Source organism: Eretmochelys imbricata, chromosome 7, assembly GCF_965152235.1.
Source record: "Eretmochelys imbricata isolate rEreImb1 chromosome 7, rEreImb1.hap1, whole genome shotgun sequence".
NCBI classification, from domain to species: Eukaryota; Metazoa; Chordata; order Testudines; family Cheloniidae; genus Eretmochelys; species Eretmochelys imbricata.
The window spans coordinates 18,544,149-18,565,334 of NC_135578.1; the positions used below are offsets into that span (position 1 = coordinate 18,544,149).

A 21,186-nucleotide genomic window follows, 5' to 3' on the forward strand; every position below is an offset into this window, starting at 1 on the left:
ATCTCTCAAGTCAGTGGCAGAACTTCCATTTACTTCAATAGGGCTGGAATTTCACTGCAGGTTTTTTTAGCTCCTGCAAAAGCAAGATTTTTTACATTTCCCACATCCACACTATTTCTAATATGCTTTAAGAGCTTTGCATTTTTCATCTAAGGATTTCAGATTGCTTTACCATAGTGACTATTACTATCCCCACTTCACATCTGATCTCAAACCCAAAATCTAAAGCAGGTTCAAACTATCATTCTCCCATCTTCAACGGATCTCTAGTTTGTGCACAATCTCATAGGAAGTTAGTTTTTCACAGAGCAATGCAAGGATGGCTCCTTAATAAAAACTGCCCATTGCTTTGCTTACCTTCTTAAAGAGCCTGATGACGTCTTCGCTGATCTGCGAGAGGCGGACAATGACATTGTTCATGAAGATGTCATTCAGGGTAGCATGATCTCTGCTCTCTCGCCGAGTCTGGGTCAAAACTAGATACCAGCAATTCACCGGGGAAAGGAGGTGCTGATCCTTCCTGAGGAAACATGAATAATTCAAAGAGGGGTTTAATTCACAAGTGGATACTATCAATGATACTGATACAGTCATCTTCCGCTGAGTAAATCTGCTACTATCCCTTCTGCCTAACAAAATAGGTCTGAACTTAGCCTTGTAACCTTCACTAAAACCAGTGCAGCGTTTGATTAACTACTTGATTGCCATTCATAGCATGTGTTCTGGATTCAAGCTGTTCCCGCTGTGCACAGCTGATTAGAATGAAATGTGAGGTCTCATAACAAATATCCATAAAAGTGTTATTTCGTTGTATGCATTTATTATACCCAAAGCTAAATGAATGTGAAACCTCACATGTGCAGATCTGTGGATGGGATGGCTGGTCATCACATCTCGTATTACCAACATCCATAATCTCCTCAGGTCTGTGGTTGCACACTGCATTGGAACACATTGCAACAGTGCAAAGCAGAAAGTTCCCAAATCCTAGAAGCCAGACAAGGGCAGTTCCGGAGAACCACTGCTTTTCAAAGGAGAGAAAAATCAGAATGAACAGTAGAGTATGAGACCAAGTGTTTGCCACTAAGCAATCTCAGCGAGCATGAAGAGAGCTGTCGACCCCCAAGATGTGCATCTAAAATCAAATGAAAAATACAAAATACAATGCTCGAATACCAGATTATATGCTTTTAAGAACACTATTGGCAGAGCGATAGACTTCAGTGGGGGCTCCCAATCTGTGGTATGTGAGCTTGATGTTCCATCCATTAATTGACTACACAACAAATGTTTAAGAGGGTGACACCAATAAAATTTGGGAGTTGCTGAACTTCTCTCTCAGCTGTTATTCTATTACACTATTCTATTATAATGTACACACTTTTAGAGGACAAACGGGTCCACCAGGTATGTTCCTAATTTGGCCAAGTAACAGGTCAGGGCTGCATCTGCGGATACAAAGGATCAGGGACGATCAGAGCTGGGAGGAGATCCCTGAAGGAACCCAAAGGAGGTTCCTGGGGAAAGGATGAAGGCAGGAGAGCAGCACAGGGATTTGCCAACTGACCTCCCCAAGCCAGAGAGCCAAAGCCAGAGGGCTGAACACAGGAGAACAAGAGAGCAACTTGCCTGCTGACTTCCAAGGTGAGAACTGGAGCTGAGGGCTGAAGTGGTTTGTTTGGACTTTTGTTAACCTGAAAGGGAACTGAACTTTGAGCATAACCCAGCTAGAGAGCTGAGCAACGTGAACCCCTGGGAGATACTGAAAACCCTGGGGAGGAGGAAATTGGGGCAGAAATTGCTTAGTGTGCTACACTCCCTCATCAGGGGGTGTCCAGGGTAGGCACACTCCAGTGACGAGAACCTTTTGTTTTTGCAAGAAAATGTTTATATTAGGGGCCACCTGTCATATTTTTGCATCACAGACCTTATTACTGCTGTATGACCCCAATCTGGGATCAAGGCTCCACAGTGCTAGGCACTGTAAAAATAAACAAGAAAAAAGTGCACGTTTAGAACTAGGAGTGATGTTTGAAGTATTGTTTCAGAATCCAAGCCAGTGTTGCCAACTCTCATGATTTCATTGCAAGTCCCAGAATACTTAGCATTTTTCTTAAGGCCTCAGTTCCTGGATGCAGGTGACTCAGAGAATCTCAGCTTTCATTAAAAATGTTCCAGCCATGATGGTTGTGGAGAAAAGCCTGAAAAGGTGTCCAAGGTACATTCAAAAGACGTTAACCACAAGACAGAAAGAGCACATTAAAAAAAATAATCTCCTAATTTGAAAGCAAATCTCATGTTTCTGGAAGGCCCGACTGATGACTTTTAAATGCTTGGCACTGACAATATTGCTAAGGACCAGTAAGGACTTCGGGGCTCGACCCCACATGTTTAAAAAAGGATAATGCAAGAAAGGAGCTGTTGACTTAAATTTCTTAATCAGTGAAGGAACTCCAAGCCTAAATATAAACATGTATACACACACACACACACACACACACAGAGTTTTCAGTTAAGTATCTCCACAAGCTGAGCAACTCAGATTCTCTAAGCTTCACCCACAGCTTTGTCCTTATTGACTATCCTCCTACAGTTGCCTGAAGCCAGCGAAACAGAAGAATTTTCCATGGAATGGAGCTTTTCTGATCATTGACCCCAGAGACAAGGTTGTGCTTAGCTGAATAGGGACATCTTTACATATAATCTGTTTTATACAGCCAGTAGTTTCTTCCCTTTCCCCTCCTGGGAAAGAGACCGGGGTCCATCCCAGAGTTCAGACTGCGCATTCTGTCATTCTCCACATTTTGCACATTCTGTCACTTTGTAATGCAGTAGTCCCCAAACTTTTCAGGTGCCCCTTACCCTGGTTTGTGCCCCTCCCTCCCCTGAGCTGGGGACAGGTCTGGGAAAGGAGTCATGGCCAGGGGCGAAGGCCAGCAGTGGAGTCCCAGCTAGTGGCTGAGGCCGCGAGCCGGGCAATGAGCGGGGGCAGTGGCTGGGGGGGGGTGCTCCCTCCCCTCCCCGCATGAGGATTGGCCCAGGCCCCGCCACGCTCCCCTAGAGGGGCACACCCCACAGTTTGGGGACCAATGTTGTAATGATATTCAGGCCTTTAAAAAAACACGTGGCCTGCAAGGGGAGAATTACACTTCAGTAACACAGTGAAGCCTCTCTATACAGCAAAAGGTGCAGGTCATAGCAGTGTGCCTGATATAACAGTAAAGCTGAATGTATTTCATCAGTGTTCGTTCCCAATACAATACATCATAATCTCATAACGTGAGAATTCTGATAATGACCCCTAGTAGTGTCATGGTGAACTGGTGACTGCCTGGTCTGCTCTCTCTAATTGTTTAGGAAGCAGACACCAGTCAGTTTGCTGGGAGGGTTTCTAACTACACAAATCTGGCATTCAGCTCTTTTCCCCCCACGCACCAACTTGGCAAAATTTCAGTCAGCGAGTGAGACAGACTTATTATTTCTGTGTCTAAATCTTCTCTGAACCTCACGCTCCACTTGGCTATTAACAAAGTCATGATTAATGACTATTTTAAGGCAAATTTGCACCAAAAATAGAGTGGGGGAAGTTCCAGCAATGTTTTGTCCAACTCACAATCCACCGCTTTGCATACACATGTAATATTTTAAAAAGCTATTCTCAGATGGGGTCTCAAAGCGCTTCAGAAACATCTGTTGGTTCACACAACCCCTTTGCGAGGTGGGAAAGTATTACTCCATCCATTTGAGAGACTGATAACCTGAGGCACAGAGAGGTCCTATGCCCAAGCCTTCAATTGTCAGGCTGATCAGGAGAGTACCAAATTTCAAAGGAAAATATACCCAGATAATCCAGCCACTGAGACTGAGGTACCTGTATCTGTCTCTAGGTTTGGCTAAAAGCCAATATAACCTTCTGACACATGTGTGTTCCAGGTCCCTCTCTGTGCTCAATCAACAGATGGTAGGACTTTGCTGCAGTCCTACCTAGAGAGTCCTGTCTATTTAGTTCAAAATGTAGCAGTTCTTGTTTATAGCTCTGGAGGTCCCTGATTCAATCCCCAGTGCATCAGCCACTGTCATGTAAACACCTTTTACACAGCCATCCTGGGTGTCCAGCTTGAAGGAAAGAGACCCTCTTAGCAGGTCAACTGTCAGGCATATCCCTCATTGTCTAGGACAGTGATTTTCAACCAGGGGTCCGGGGCCCCCAGGGGGGCCATGAGCAGGTTTCAGGGGGCTGCCAAGCAGGGCCAGCTTTAGATTTGCTGGGGCACAGAGCAGAAAGCTGAAGCCCCACCACACGGGACTGAAGCCCAGCGCTCTGAGCCCCACCACCCAGGGCTGAAGCTGAAGACTGAGCAACTTAGCTTCACGGGGCCCCATGTGGCATGGGGCCCAGGCAGTTGCCCTGCTTGCTACCCCCTAATGCTGGCCCTGGCTTTTATATGCCGAAAAACAGTTGTTGTGGCAGAGGTAGGCCATGGAATTTTTAATAGTATGTTGAGGAGGCCTCAGAGAAAAAGACTGAGAACCCCTGGCCCAGGGCTACATGGCCCACGTATAGATAGAGAGATGCAGCTTAGAACCCTCTGCGTGCATTGGCAGAGCTCGGAGCATGTCACGTTCTCTCATGGTCAGCATAAGAGATACATAACATGACATCCTTGGGTGGGTCACAGGCTGCGGGTTGAACCAGAGACCGCTAGATCTAAATCCATGAGCTTCTACTGTCCAAGTTCAAATTCCCAGCCTGGTTAGCAGCCGACTCACAGACCTCTATGTGGTCCAGACAGAAGTGGAGCACCGAGCACCTCACTGTGTAAACATAGGGCAACACCCCTCCCCAATCATCTTGGGCAGCATAACCCATGTGGGTTGGAAAAGAGCAAACTAGGAAAAGTGAATGGGGGAAACACTAAGGTGGAGAGATAATGCATTATGCTCATAAATAGCTTGGTTTGTTAAGACAAATTTTCCATTTTTCCTCTGGAACCTTCATTGTTCTTCTAGTCCTAGATTCTCCTTCAAGTTTGCCATTCGCAATTCTCCGAGTTTCAATCACAGACACAATAGGTTATAATATAGGTTACAATAGGAATAATCATATCAGGTTTATAAAATTTCGATGGTTTGCTTCTCAAAGAAAGCACTTATTTTCGGACAGAGTCTCCTCACATTCAGATGGGCCAAGGAGTCTGACACTACGCTGCACTCTGATCTTCTTTTCCAGTCACTCAGTATTACCGTGATGGGGCGGCTTCTTGTTTTCTTAGTTATATTGTTAGAGATGAAAGGTACATGTTCTAGCCTGTTTTTCTGGACTTCCACAGTAATGATTCATGGATTTGTTCCCTTCAGTTCCACTGAATACATCCGATGAAGTGAGCTGTAGCTCATGAAAGCTTATGCTCAAATAAATTGGTTAGTCTCTAAGGTGGCACAAGTACTCCTTTTCTTTTTTCCAGTTATAATGGTAACTTGAGCAGCCAAGACAACTTGCTTGCCAAATCTACTGCTAGTGGTGGCAATAGCCTCCCATAGCTCATCACGTTCTGCCCATTTCACCTTGCAAAGCAAAGAGAAGTCCCTCTGATGCTCTGGACAAGGATGCCAAGGGAAAACACCAAGTGCATTGCATCCCTCAAGTGGCAGGAATGAAGGTCCTTCCATTCTTGTAATTCCAGCCATTTCAATGGAAAAAATATCATGTTGTAAAGTCTATTTTTTATTTTGGCCTGGAAAAGCAAAGCTGCGAACTCCAAGCAGTAGTTACATTATTCACTGTTCACATTCACTCAAGATGACAGGGAGCTACAGGTATCCTGAGGGGAAAGAGAAGATGGGAATTCACCACCAGGTGCTTGCCGTCCTTCAGGTTTCATTTCTACCCAAGCTCCATAGCAGCCCCACCTGTGGAAGTTGCAGGGATAGTGTATTGAATCAAGACATGCTCTGGACAATCTGGTTGTGCTCCCAACACCACACTCATGTTTCAGGCAGAACCGGCTCTCTACTCACCACTAGTGGGGTGAAGTGCCACCGCTCTTCAGAGTAGGAGTAGCGGCAGCTAAACTTCCACCCCAAGATTTCTGCACCAGTTTTCCGCCAGCTCAGTCACACTGACTGTTCCGGACCAAGTCTTACCCCCTACAGATTTTTTTTGTATTGGATTCCAGGTGCTTGGGGTCCCGCCTGCATTTTTCAAAGAGCACAGGAAGAAACCTTTTACCAATATGGCTGGCTAAACTGCCACCCCCGGCACTACTCAGCAGCAGACTGCTGCACTGACAGGATGGCTAAGCCTTGGAGCACTAATGGAAACTGGCAGGGCTTAAATTCTCACAGACTATTTCCCAGAGCCCCAGAGCTCAGGGCTTCAGCCCTGTGGGGTGCACTGGGGCTCCTATGGGTTTGAAAATATTTACTGGACTCTGCTCTGGATGGCTCCAGCTGATTTAAGCCCTGGAAACTGGACTCTGTCTCTGTCGGGCGACAGAAAGATGAAGAGTTAGTAGACTGCAAAACAACATCACAAAAAGAGCTGTTCTGACCCCACTATGTAGCTCCCCTCCTCCAATTCCAGTTACTATTTCCAGTTTCAATCAGCCTTCAAATCGCCCAGAGACACAGCTTTGAAAGTGGCCACTTCCGTCATCTCACTCAGGGCCATATATCACCTTTGAGCTGAGCATGCCATTCCCATTAATACAGTGGTTCTCAAACTTTTGTACTGGTGACCCCTTTCACACAGCAACCCTCTGAGGGCAACCCCCCCTTTATAAATTAAAAACACCTTTTTTATATTTAACACTATTTTAAATGCTGGTGGCAAAGCAGGGCTTGGGGGGAGGCTGACAGCTCATGACCCCCCCCATGTAATAACCTCATGACCCCCTGAGGGGTCACGACCCCCAGTTTGAGAACCCCTGCATTAATAGTTTACAATGCAAGCACTGAGGGCAGGATGTTTTCACCAAGCCATAACCTATTAAAAAGATATTTGAAACAAACATACTCTTACAAGTAAGTCTCCTTCTTTAAAAAAAAAAGATTATACTTGGCCTTGACATTTGAACATTGCTCCTGTCCTGCAGGAAGATTCCCACTGAATAACTAGGTACTATAGCAGAAAAAAAACAAACCTAAACAACCACCACAGGATGGAAGCATTTTTAGAAAATGCACCAAAACGCTACACAGTGCCTTAAAACATATATTTATATATTCAAGGGAAGGCAGCGTAGTTTAGTGGAGAAAACACAGGACTAAGACTCAGGAGACCAGGGTTCTAATCTCACCTTTGCCACTTGGTGACCATGGCAAGTCATATCAGTCCCTGCTCTATGCCTCAGTTTCCCCATCTGTAAAAAGGGGATAATGATACTGACCTCCTTTGTAAAGTGCTTGGAGACCTGATGTAAGGTTATTAACATAAATCCTATTGATGAATGAAGCCTTGTTATAGCCAGTGAGAAAGGGGATATGTTATATCCATTTCAGAGAGAAGTGAAGTAAGGCACGGAGAGGCAAAGTGACCAGATGGGATCTAAAAAGGAATTTTCCATCTCTAAATTTCTAGGACTCTCTTCTTTATATGGAATAAAGAACAAAATGTCATTTAAAGGGCAAAGATGGACAGTAGCTTTAACCTTTCCCCTAGCCTGATCCCATCTTAGCCTTGCAGTTATATTAACATAGGGCAATTGGCACCCTCCAGCTGCACTTGCTTGGAACTTACTAATAATTAGATGTTCACAGTATGTTCCAGGGCTTGCTCAGTCCATCCGCCAGATGCTACTCCTACCTCCATCTGTCTGCCAAAACTAATGAACCCACAATGAGCTGCTTTAACAGCAGTAACAACTGAGATCACCCATCTCCGAAGGATTCAGAGCCATTACATGCACACATGGGACAGAGGTCTCTTATTCATTTTTGTGATGTTCAACACAGAGCCAGAGTTCTGCTCCAATTTCTAAAAGCTTTGGTTTCCACCTTTCCTTTGGGTTCTCTCTCACAGCCTCTGGACCGGTTCTATTTACTTCCAGCAATGACACCAAGCAACGTAAGATTTCCAATATTGGACCAGATCCTTAATCTATCCAGTCCAGCATCCTGCCCAAACCTGACGCTTCAGAAGAAGACTGGGGGTGGAGGGCAGAGGAACAGACTGATTGTGACTGTGGCAAACTATGGAATGCTATACATGGAGGGGTAGTTTTCTTGTTTGTTTCACTTATTTCTGTTAAGCCTACTTAATTTCAGAAAAGATCCCATGAGTCATGCAGTCTGTCAGACTGGACTTCCAAGTCTAGAGTGTTGTTGGAGCAAACTTGCTTCCTACAGTGCTTAAAATCAGGTGTTAACACATATAGGAAACATTTCTGCATAATGTGAATATGCCAGTTTATAGTTAAGAGTTACTATCAGCCTAAACCAAACTCCCATTGCAGTTAATGGAGAGACTTCCATCCATTTCAATGGGTGTTGGATTGGACCCTCTAAGATGATGAAAGATTAACTCTCACTTGGGGCCACACGATGCCTCTGGGGCAGGCACATCAGTACCTGTCCCTGCTATGGGTTGTCCAGCAGTAGATGGTATCCAAGTTTGCTCAGAGACTTGAGACCGAAGCTCAACTACTGATAGTCGAGAAACAGAATGTCTGTTTTGTGGGAAATTCTGACATCTGGAAATTTGTTTTCATTCCAAATCAGAACCAAAAGTTGACATTTCAAAATCTACGGCAGAATGGAAATGCCAAACATTTTCATTATAATATCAGTTGTGGGTGGCGGGACTCCCGCCCGCAATTGACCAGCCACCTACAACCCTTGAGCTGCCCAGCTGCCGCCACTGGCAGGGGTCACCCCTGCAGTGGCTCAGCTGTTGCAAGCAGCTGGGGAACCCTCCCCCGCAGTTCCCAGCCACCGCTGCCAGTGGCAGAGGGACCCCACAGCTCCCAGCAGACAACGACGGCAGAGGAACCCCAGAGCTGCTCAGTGGCCGCGGACAGGCTGGGGGCCGGCCGCGGACAGGCTGGGGGCCCTCCGCAGCCCTCCGCCATGCAGCTCCCCTGCCGCCGCAGGCAGCGGGGAACCCCCTGCAGCTCCCAGCCCTGGAGGGCGGCAGGGGGACCCCTCACAGCCACTAGGCAATGGGGTCCCTTGCAGCTCCCAGTCACTGCAGGGGGGGCAGGGTGCTAGACCCTCCTCCCTCCCCATTTTGTCCGGGATGTTTTCAGTAAAAGTCAGGGACAGGTCACGGCTTCAGTGATTTTTTTTATTTATTGCCCTTGACCCATCAAAATCATAGCCTTAGCCATAAAAAACGGTTACTTACTTTCTCGTAACTGTTGTTTTTCGAGATGTGTTGTTCAGGCCCATTCCACATTAGGTGTGCGCGTGCCGCGTGCACGAGCATTGGAAACTTTCTCCCTTAGCGGCTCCCGTCGGGCTGGCGGGCCCCCCGAGTGGCACCACTGCGCCCCGCATATATACCCCCGCCAGCCCGACCCCCTCCAGTTCCTTCTTGCCGGCGACTCCGACAGAGGGGTAGGAGGGTGGGTGGTGGAATGGACGTGAACAACACATCTCGAAGAAGAACAGCTATGAGAAAGTAAGTAACCGTTTTTTCTTCTTCGAGTGCTTGTTCACGTCCATTCCACATTAGTTGAATTACAAGCTTACCTCTGGAGGAGGGCAGGAGTCACGGAACAACTGCTCGGAGGACCGCTCTGCCAACTGCCACGTCCTCTCTGGCCTGCTGGTTGACCGCGTAGTGGGTCGTGAAGGTGTGCACCGAGAACCAGGTGGCTGCTCTGCAGATCTCCTGGATCAGGACCTGTGCCAGGAACGCCATGGATGTCGCCTGCGCCCTGGTCGAGTGGGCCGTGACCGCTGGGGCCGGAACACCTGCGAGCTCATAGCACGCCCAGATGCAGCTTGTAATCCAAGACAAAATCCACTGCGCCGACACTGGGAGGCCTTTTACCCTCTCGGCCACAGCCACAAACAGCTGCACGGACTTACGAAAGGGCTTGGTGCGCTCCAAAAAGAACGCCAGCACTTGATGCACATCCAAGGTGTGCAAGCTGCGGTGACTCGGGTCCGTATGGGGTTTCGGGAAGAACACCGGCAGACAAATGTCCTGGCCCAGATGAAATTGGGACACCACCTTAGGGAGGAACTTGGGCCGGAGCTGCACCTTGTCCTTGTGAAATACTGTGTATTGTGACTCAGCGGTGAGGGCCCTCAGTTCGGACACCCTTCTGGCCAAGGTAATGGCAACCTGAAACGCCACCTTCCAGGAAAGGTGGAGGAGAGAACAGGTAGCAAGAGGCTCGAAAGGGGGTCCCATGAGTTTAGAAAGGACCAGGTTAAGGTTCCATGGAGGGACTGAGGAGCAGGAGTACGGGAACCCCCTCTCCAACCCTTTAAGGAACTGCCCCACCATTGGGTGAGAAGAAAACGAGCCACCTGAGAACCCCGGATGGAAGGCGGAGATGGCCGCCAGGTGCACTCTGAGTGAGGACAGGGCTAGCCCTTGCTGTTTGAGGTGCAGGAGGTACTCCAGAATGGCCTGCACCGGGGCCTGGCCCGGCCGCACCTGTCAGGGTTCACACCAACACAGGAACCTTTTCCACTTGGCCATATAGGCCACCCTGGTAGAGGGCTTTCTACTGCCAAGCAGAATCTGCTGCACAGGAAATGAGCACTGGCTCTCCAAGGCGTTTAGCCACAGAGCCTCCACGTCGTCAGGTGCGGTAACTGCAGGTCTGGGTGGAGAAGCCGCCCGCCATCCTGTGTAATGAGGTCCCGGTGTACGGGCAGGACTACTGGGGCATCCACCGACAGCTCTAGGAGCGATGTGTACCAGTGCTGGCGGGCCCAGGCTGGGGCGATGAGGATCACCACCGCCCTGTCCCTGCGCACCTTGAGCAGAACCTTGTGCACCAAGGGGCGCGAGGGGAAGGGATACATCAAGCCCCCTCTCCACGGGATCGCAAACGCGTCCGCGAGTGAGCCCGACTGCAGCCCTGGAACAAGCAGAATCACGGGCACTGGGCGTTGGCCCTGGTGGCAAACAGATTTACCCAGGGAAACCCCCACCTGCGGAAGAGCGAAAGCTCGACATCCACCCTGAGCATCCACTCGTGCATGTGGTACGACCTGCTGAGGGAGTCCATAGCTTGTTCCGCACCCCCGGGAGATAGGACGCCTTGAGGTGAATTGCATGGGCTATGCAAAGGTCCCAGAGGAGGAGAGCCTCGCGACAGAGTGGCGAGGAACGAGCCCTGCCCTGCTTGTTTATATAAAACATGGCAGTAGTGTTGTCTGTCAGAACTGTCACGCTGTGACCACTCAGAATGGCGTGAAGGGTCTGGCAGGCGAGACGAACCGCCCTGAGCTCCTTCACGTTGATATGGAGTGACCGCTCTGCCTTGGACCACAACCCCTGCGTCATGAGGTCCTTCAGGTGAACCCCCCATCTGTGATCTGACGCGTCCATCACCAGCGTCAGGCCCTGAAGTGGGGCGGCAAAGGGGATGTCTTCGCAAACCACAGGCTGGGATGGCCACCACAGCAGGGAGTCCAGCACATCCCTTCGGGCTGTCACGACCAAGTCCAGGGGGTCCCTGCCTGGGCGGTACACCCGAGCGAGTCACGCCTGCAGAGTCCTGAGTCTCAGTCTGGCATGCCTGACCTCGTGCGTGCATGCTGCCATGTGGCCCAGCAGCCGCAGGCAGCACCTGGCCATTGTTGTTGGAAACTGGCGCAGGGAGGCCATTGCTTGTTAGATAGCCCGGAATCGGGATACCAGAAGGCTTGCCCTGGCCTGCCCCGCTGCCAGGACCGCCCCTATGAATTCCACTCTCTGTGTGGGTATGAGCATGGACTTGGGGATGTTGATCAAGAGCCGCAGCTCGCGGAACAATCTCAAGGTCACCTCCACATGGCCCCGCACCTCTGCCTCAGATCAGCCCGCCAGGAGCCAGTTGTCAAGGTACTGGTACACCCGGATTCTCTGCCTCCATAAGAAGGCCGCCACCACCACCATGCACTTCGTGAACACCCGTGGGGCCGCAGTTAGACCGAACGGGAGAACAGCAATCTGATAACGTTCTCGGCCCACGGTGAAGCGTAGGAACCACTGATGTGCCGGGAAAATGGCGATATGAAAGTACTCGTCCTTCAAGTCGAGGGTGGCATACCAGTCCCCCGGATCCAGGGAAAGGATGATGATACCCAGAGAGACCATGCAGAACCATGCCTTGACCAGGAATTTGTTGAGCCCGTGCAGGTCTAGAATTGGGCAAAGGCCCCCTTTGTCCTTGGGGATGAGGAAATACCGGGAGTAGAACCCTTTTCCCCTTAGGCCGTGAGGCACCGCCTCTACCACCCCCTCCCGTAGCAGCAAGCAGCCTTCCTCCTCTAAGAGATGCTGGTGAGAGGGGTCCCTGAAGAGGGATGGGGAAGGGGGGTGGGAGGCGGGGAGGGAGGCGAACTGCAGCGAGTACCCATTCCACACCGTGCATAAGACCCAACGGCCCTACGTAATGGTGGACCATGCACGGGAGAAATGGGACAGGCGGTTCAGGAAACAAAGGGACAGATCCGATGACTGGTCTGGTACGCTGTCCTTGAGTGCGCCTTCAAAGCCTGGCTTAGTGCCCGGCGGGGGGTTTGTGCTGGCCTTGGTTCTGGCCTGGCGCATTATTGTTATTATTGTTGTTGCGCAGTCGCCTGTTATCCCTGCCTCGCCTACAGTAAGGCTCATGCCTATGGCAAGGCTGGTACTGGCGCTGAGGGGGAGGCTGCGGCTTAAAGGGCTTCCTCTGGGTCGCCGGGGTGTGCACACCCAGCAACTTGAGCGTAGCCCGCGAGTCCTTGAGGCTATGCAGCCTCGCGTCCGTCTGATACAAGAAGAGCCTGGACCCTTCGAAGGGGAGGTCCTGGAGCGTATTCTAGACCTCGGGGGGCAGGCCTGACTCCTGGAGCCACACCGAGCGCCTCATGACCACCCCGACACGATTGTTCTAGTCGCCGCATCTGCCAAAATCCAAGGAGCCCTGGAGAGAGGTCTTGGCTACTGCCTTGCCCTCGTCCACCAGGGCCGTGAACTCCTGTTGGGAACCTTGCGGGAGGTTGTCCTTAAACTTCCCCACTGCCACCCAGGAGTTGAAATTGTGCCTGTTGAGGATGGCCTGCTGGTTAGCAATCCTCAACTGAAGGCCCCGAGATGAGTACACCTTTCTGCCAAAAAGGTCCTGGCATTTCGCCTCCTTGGCCTTAGGGGCCAGGGCCTGCTGTCCATGGCGCTCCCTTTCGTTCACAGCCACAACCACTAGGGAGCATGGACTCAGGTGGCAGAATAGGAACTCATGGCCCTTAGATAGGGCAAAGTATTTACGGTCCACTCCTTTAGCTGTTGGAGCGCTGGAGGCCGGGGTCTGCCATATAGTCTTATAGTTAGACTGAATGGTCTTAATGAGCAGGAGCGCTATTCTGGGTGGCCCTTCAGGGCTCAAAATGTCTACCATGGGGTCCTCCTGCTCAACCGTCTCCTTGGCCTGCAACCCCAAATTCTGGGCAACTCTGCACAGCACTTCCTGGTGGGCTCTATGGTCTATTGACGGAGGGCCGGATAGCTCTGTACCCGCCACCGCCTTATTGGGGGAAGACAAGGAGGTTAGCTGCTGCCCAACCCCCTCTGGTTAGTCCTCCTGCTCCCCATCTCCCGTGGCAGCGGCCCTCAGCTCAGGCTGGGGCGGGAGTCCATGGGACGGCGCCAGGCTCGGTGCTGGACTCTCCGGTCTAAGCTGGGGGGATGCTGGCGGCCTGGATACTGTTGCCTCCGGCACTGTCTGGCATCGGTGCGGAGACCGGGACCGCTGCACTGAGTAACTTGCCCTGGACGGCGCTCCTGATAGGCCCAGGGGGTCCAGAAGAACGAATGGCCTGGCAGCCCCCATTGAGGTTGCCAGCTCCCCTGAGGGTCCCTGCTGTCCGGGCCCCGGTGCGGTAGCTATAGCGGCCGGAGCCGGCGCGGGACTGCAGCGAGGCCAATCGCGAAGGCCATTGTGGTGCCAACGATCTGCACTGGTGGAGAATGAGCAGCTCCTGGCTGACGGGGAGTGGTTCCGGAACCCCCGGGACCGGGGCCGGCGTTCCCTGGACCGGGACCGTTTGCAGGAGACCTCTGGCAAGGGCCATCTCAACTCCTCCTGGTGCCGGTTTCTGGGTGGTGCCGGAGAGCTGCGTGCCCTTTCTGGCGCTTCTTTGCGTTGACCTGCTGCCAGTGCCACAACCTCCTTCTGGGCCTCTGGCAAGTGCGAGTCTGCAGAGTCGGAGCTCGACCGGGACCAACTCCGGGAGTAGTGCCGGGACGGTGTCTTCGAGCGGCCCACCATTGCCGGCTTACCCCTCAACGGCGCCCGAGGCATGGGTGCCAGAGGGTTCTCCCCATACAGGAGGGGGCTCGCTGCCGACAGCTCAATGAGGTCCTTTGCGGCCTCAAAGGTGCCAGGCGTAGAGGGCTGATCCGTTATGCCCTCGAGCCTGTCGTCCACACTGAGCTCACTGAGGTCTGGGCTCGGTGGGGCTTGTGCCGCCAGGACCACCTGGGTCAGCGCCGGTACCGTGGCCTTCCCGCTCTTGCCGGTGCTCGGTGCCTTGGGAGGCGCCAGCCTCCTGTGCGGCGAAACGACCACGCCTTCCTTTAGGCTGCGCTAGGGGCCACACCGGGGAGGACGATTGGTGCCGGGGCCTAGCCTGGCGCTCTGGGGCCGACAGCTTACGGTGCTTCACTGGTGCTGGGTCTCCCGACGGCTCCAGGGCACTACGCACCAAGGAAGCCTGAGCAATGCAGCCTCCATCAACAGTTGCTTTAGGCGAAAGTCTCTTTCTTTCCTCGTCCTTGGCTTGAACGCCTTGCAAATCCTACACCTTTCAGTTTGATGTCCGTCCCCCAGGCAACGTAGACACGAGTCGTGGGGGTCACTAACTAGCATAGGTTTGCAGCACGTGGTGCAAGCCTTGAAGCCGTGGGCCTGTGGCATGCCCCACATGATCTTCTACGAGAGAGAGAGAGGTTGTTCCAACGCCGCCACAGACCGTAAGAAGGAACTGGAGGGGGTCGGGCCGGCGGGGTATATATGCGGGGCGCAGTGGTGCCACTCAGGGGGCCCACCTGGAGCCGCTAAGGGAAAAAGTTTCCGACGCTCGTGCACACGGCGCGCACACACCTAATGTGGAATGGACGTGAACAAGCCCTCGAAGAAGAACTAACAGATATGACATGTAGATTTACTCTACCCTGTGGGACTCCATGACCAGCTGACATGGACAGTAACATGATTTCTATTAAGGACATTTTAGATACAGGCAGATTTTAGAGCCTCCTTTGTTGAAGGTTAAATATGACTGATTGTGTCACCTATCACGTTCTAAGGGTGGAAAAGCTGGTTCTTGCTCATTGAAAGTACACTGCGTAGCAGCTCAGAGACCTGGAACTGCCTCCTGTTACACTCTTAATTGGAGGACAGTCTCAGATGTCTGTATGCGGATGTGTCTAATTGAGGGAGGAGCTATTGATTGCATCACCGATGCAACACACTCTCCAACTGCTTGATCAGCTGAGTGCTAATGGTGTTGCTTCTGGAAGAAGTAATCTGTGCTCCTAACTGGCGATAAAGGACTTGCGTGTGATAACGTGAGGGTGAGAAATACAGTCACTCAATAACGAGACATAATAGCAACACCACAATAGCCGTCATTACCGAGGACTGGACCATAGTCCGCCCCACATGGCTGCACTGAGGTGTAAGTGGGGAACAAGATGCTCTCCCATGCCCTGTTCAGCCGTCCCACATCTCTGCTGCAGGCATGGCGGGGAAAGCAGGGGTTGCATGCCAGCGGCTGCTCTGCCTGCACAGCCGTAAGCAGGGAGCAGGGGGAAAGAGGTGGAGAATGAAAGGAACTTGGGCTCCCCCCTGGAACGCATTGACCCGCACAGCTGAGATGGTGCGTAGAGGGGCTAGTCAGCCAGTCAGGACCAGTAGCAAATTACCACCCCTGGGAAGAAAGGAGATAGTACGGAAGGAATTATGCCTCTCTGGGGCACAGCTAATTCCCTGGGCTCTCAGTCCTCTTGGGATGGTGCAGCTATATGCCACTTCATATACAGAATGAAGCACAATCTAGCCCCACAGTCTTGCTAGGCTTTAGTGTGACTGCAACCACGCCCCCTCCATTGACTGCGATAACATCCCATCCCAAGATCTCATGATGCAGTTCATGCATGTCACTGTACAGCAGTGGTCTCTAAACTTTACACACACAAGATCACTTTTTGAATTTAAGTGCAACCCAGAACCTACCCTGCCCTTCCCCGAGGCCCTGCAGCTTCCCCAAAGCCCTGCCCCTCCGTCGCTCACTCTCCCCCGTCCTCACTCACTTTCACCGAGCTAGGGCAGGTGGTTGGGGTTCGGGAGTGGGTGTGCACTCTGGGCTGGGGCTTAGGGATTCGGCGTGTGGGCTCCAGGCTGGGGTTGGAAGCTCTGGGAGGGAGTTTGGGTGCAGGAGGGGGCATGGGGTGCTGGCTCTGGGAGGGGGGGTCAGGAGCAGTAGGGGGTATGGGGTGCTGGCTCCAGGAGGGGCCTCAGGGCTGGGGTGGGGGCTCTCACTGGGCAGCACTTACCTCGGACAGCAGCGAAGGAGGGCTAAGGCAGGTTCCCTGACTGCTCCAGCCCCACGCCACTCCCGGAAGGGGCCAATGCACCCCTTGGTGGGCATGTGGCTCCGCGCACTGCCCTCTCTGCAGACACCACCCCTGCAGCTCCCATTGGCCACAGTTCCACACCCCTGGCCAATGGGAGCTGCGGAGGCAGTGCTTGCAGGCAGGAGCAGCGCGCGGAGACCCCTGCCCACCCACCCCCATCCCTCCTGGGGCATGCTGGCCACTTCGGGAGCAGTGTGGTGCTGCGCAAAGGAGGGGAGCCTGCATTAACAGTAGCCTCGCTCCACTGCCAGACTTTAGCAGCCAGAGATCGCGATAGACTGGGAGAGTCTCCAGGATCGACCAGACAATCGCCCAGTTGGTGACCACTGCTGTATATGAACCCAACCCATTAACTCCATCCAGACACACTAACCTCAAATTAACAGCCTCCTTTGAAGCATGCTATCACATCCTGCTGTGTGGTAACTTCAGGTACACGCCGACGACTGAAAGGTGGCCACTGGAAGCTCATTACTAGGCACTTTACAAAGGTGAATAAGTATTATCCCCCCCCACAGCTTGAACCTTACAGGGCATCATCCCAGCATAATAAATGCAACACCCACATGGGCAAATGAACAGCTTGCCCAGTGCTCCAGTTAGGGCACTAGCCAGCAAGAGATGCACATACAACAAAACACCATTGCTGCCAGTTCACAAAGCACAAGCACATTGCTGTAGCCAATGCTCACAAACTCCTTCCCGTGCTGGGACAGGTATCCTTGATGTAGGTCACAGCAACGTCAGCAAAGCCACCAAGCAAACCAATGGGATTGTACATTTGAATCTATCAATCTATGACATGGCCATAAAACAGTGAAAGCCTAGAGAGTCAGAGTAAATAGATGAAATAGGATTTAGTAATATGGAGTAAATAGGATTTAGTAATTTAGCAGCAGAAGCAGCAACTTCTCATGCTGTAATGGAAGAAACATGAGGCTGGAGAAAAGAAAGGGTTTGTAAGGGGCTAGGAATTAGAAAAGTTAAGTGCATCATACAGGTAGAGCCCCAAGTCCCTAGGATGGGAGCTACACCATGCTGATGGTCCTTGGCCTATGAATGGAATGACACTGGCATCATTTTGGGAAAGATACTTCATAGCTGTGGCTGTCAGAAAAGAGACAGAGACAAACGCTATGGCCAGGGAAGAGAAAGGAAAGGAATTTCGGCTGCAGAACTGCACTGGATCTATACAGTATGAATATCCTTCTCTCATACTGCACACATTTATATGCAGTTCACTTAGAGTTCAGAACCTGAAAGGCACACATTAGAAAGTGCCATACACTACGCAGCATCACTCATGTTCTGCCAAGCAAGACATCCAAGCTAAGACAGGCAGCCAGAGTGAGCTAATCATCATAAAGAACATCAGAAATATTGCTAGAGGGAAAACATGAGACCAATTCAAGAGTACGTGCATATTTGGGGCAATCTCTTTTATGGTGCTCAACCAAAGATCTTTGGCAAAACTGAATTTGCTGAGACAATGAGAAAAGAAAAAGTTACAGAGCCCCATTTTACAGGGAGTCATTCTTCCAATCATAACCACATTTTTAAATGGGGCCTTGGAATGATGGTACAGGCCAGTCTGTAACATAACAGGCTAAATATCTTCACCCAAGAAATAGTCTCCCCAGACTCTAAAATTCTGCCTGAAGTTTTTTGCAACCAAGGTTTAGAATGTAGGCTGACAGTTCACAAGCTGCTTTTGAAAATCTACATGTATTTATACATTCTAAGGCCAGACGGAACTATTATGATAATCTAGTCTGACCCCCTGTATAACACAGGCTTTACTTTCACCTAATAATTCCTGTTGCATTGAGTCCAGTTCTGGTTTAGCTAAAGCATATTTCTAGAAAGACATCGGCTTTTAATTTAAAAAAGAATTCGAGTGAAGTAGAATCCACCACATCCCTTGGTAAATTATTCCACTGGTTAATTACTGTTCAAAAGGTGTACATTATTTCCAAGATGAATTTGCCTAGCTTTAGCCCACTGTGCGAGTGCTTTCATGCGTGTAATATACAAATATTATTTTAAAAATACAAATACTTTAGTGAGCTCAATTTTCAGAAGTTGCCTCCAATTCTGAGTCTGAAAATATTTCCAAATGCAATTTAAAGCACTCTAACAAATAATGACTTGAGGTCATATACAAATCAGGTCCTATAAAATGTACCTGACATTATTAGCACTAACTGAAGTGAAGACACAGAAAATGGAGGCTGAGTTTATGCTCTTTTGGGAAAAGAAAAAAAAAAATCAAGGTTCACATATTTTATGGCACTGTTTGGAGAAATGACTTAAAAAAAATTAACTGAGGCTGTACTGTACAATACCTGTTGCTTGATTTCACTTCTCATAACCCTTCCATGCTGAAAACACAAAACAATGCCACTGTAGCACTATTACTGTTAATTTTAGTCAACATTTGGACTTTGCAGCCACAACCAAAAGTTAGTTATTGATTCAGGCTCTGGAGCATCCAAGTGCTCCTGGAAGTCCTTGCTTACTTGAATTGATGGTGTTCTCTGGAGCTGCGGATCTTGGAAGAAAATCGTTCTGCCAGTTTCTCCAGACTCCTGGAGTACTCCAGCTCTATCTCAGCCTTTCTGCGGAAGAACTCCTGGAGGTCCTGCAGGAGCTGCAGCCGGGATTCGGACTGTTGTTCCAGACATTTGAACTGTTCCACCAACTGGGTACGGATTTCTGAACATGCACAAAAAAGAGGAGAGAGAAAGAAGCATTACACAAGCAAAATGCAACAGACCCTACATGAGAATTGTCTTCACTTGCTTTGCCCCAAGCCTTGCAGTTCTTACTTTCCCCTACTAGGGTAAAACTCCCATTAAAGGGCTCAACACCCAATCCAAAGCCCACTGAAGTCAATGGGAGTCTTTCCACTGACTTCCATTGGCACTGGATTGGGCCCTGACCAAGGACTTCAGAATCTGACCCATCAGTCTCGTATAGAACATTATTCCTTGTAGAATATACAGTATTGCAAGTATATAAGTGGCTGACTTTAAAAGCCATCCAGTTGTCTTAGATAACACGAAAACTGTACCGCTATTTTTGTAATATTCCTAATACTTTCATATACTTAGTATAGGAAATAACACTGATACCTATTGACAAATGTTGACTTATTAATGGCTACTACAATAGGAGGCCAAAAACATAACAATGCCCCCCTTCAAATGCAAAGTCCTTATTTTCGTTCATTTCCCCAATATAACTGTTGGGTCACTTAGCATTTCAAATGAATTTTTTGGCTGAGAAGGAAGCGAAGTGGAGAAGGTTCAGAAAGCCTTTCAGGACCTCCAAATTTGAGCTCATAGAACCCTGTGAAAATCGTTAGCTTAATGATGATTTGCAGAGATGTGGTCATGTGAGTCTTCAGGACCCACGTGACTGATATACAATGTATTAAACAGAAATGGGGTTGGGAGGGGTGAGAGAGAGAGAAAATTCTGTTTTTAATGTATCTGTGCCACACCTATCACAATGGTATTTTAACACCTCTTATATCCTATATAAATGAATATTCTTTAAGAATTAGATAAAGCCGTGCTTTCATCCTGACACTGATCTAGTTCTATCTGTAGCTGATAACATCAGCCACATTAAGTAATGTATCCTCTTCAGCAAATCAGAACTATCTGCGAAGTCTGTTTTACATGATGTATCTTCTTTTTATATGCTGGAGAAGTACTGTTTCCTTTTACCATTTTCCTTTTGACAAGACTTTTATCTTGTGCTGTGAAAGATCAATTGCATTTTTTCCAACTCCCACTTCTTAGCCTCTTACATAATGTAACTGAGGCTAGAAATCTCTTAAACAGGACTGATTCTTGGAAGCTAAGCAAGCAGAATTGGCATAGGGAAAATATGGCTCACTCAACCTATTAGACAATTTGCCTCTCAGTGCAAGACAAGCATTATGGCATCCGTGGCACTGGGTGTGGGTGTGAGGAAAGCAAACCTTCCCAATTGCTGCTAAAACGTTTGAAAGGTTTATAGCCAAGGATTTTTGTTAATGGTTTTTTAAAGGGGTGAAAAATCTGGGAAGGCTGTAAGCAGGAAGTGGCTGTTCTTTCTTTCAGAGACTGCAACTAAGCTTGCTGCCTGGAGGGAGGAGAGAGCCCTTGAAGGAGAAAACAGAAAGAGCTCGAAGTGGGGTGGGGGGGAAATCAGGCTAGATAACAGGAACATTTCTTAAGAGTGATAACAATTAGAGCCAGCCACGTCAACATCTAAAGGAGGCAGCTGCACAATGGAGGCACCTAAAAAAGGAAGCTAGAATCGGAAGCTAAAGATGAAAACTTGTTTCATGAGATTAGCATCTGCTCCCTGTCTTGTGGGGGGTCAAGACTGCTCCCTAAAGTTATTGTCTA

General features: G+C 49.8%; 1 protein-coding gene across 2 annotated transcripts in view; it reads right to left on the bottom strand.

Annotated features, from left to right (window-relative positions):
- SRGAP3 (SLIT-ROBO Rho GTPase activating protein 3) overlaps positions 1 to 21,186 on the bottom strand; it is a 218,649-nt gene that overhangs the window by 81,978 nt on the left and 115,485 nt on the right. For both annotated transcript variants that reach the window (XM_077821475.1, XM_077821474.1), the window contains exons 2-3: positions 19,303 to 19,498; positions 358 to 520 (exon numbers count right to left, since the gene is read on the bottom strand). In XM_077821475.1, the coding sequence (XP_077677601.1) occupies positions 358 to 520; positions 19,303 to 19,498 (359 nt within the window). The remainder of the gene's footprint in view (positions 1 to 357; positions 521 to 19,302; positions 19,499 to 21,186) is intronic.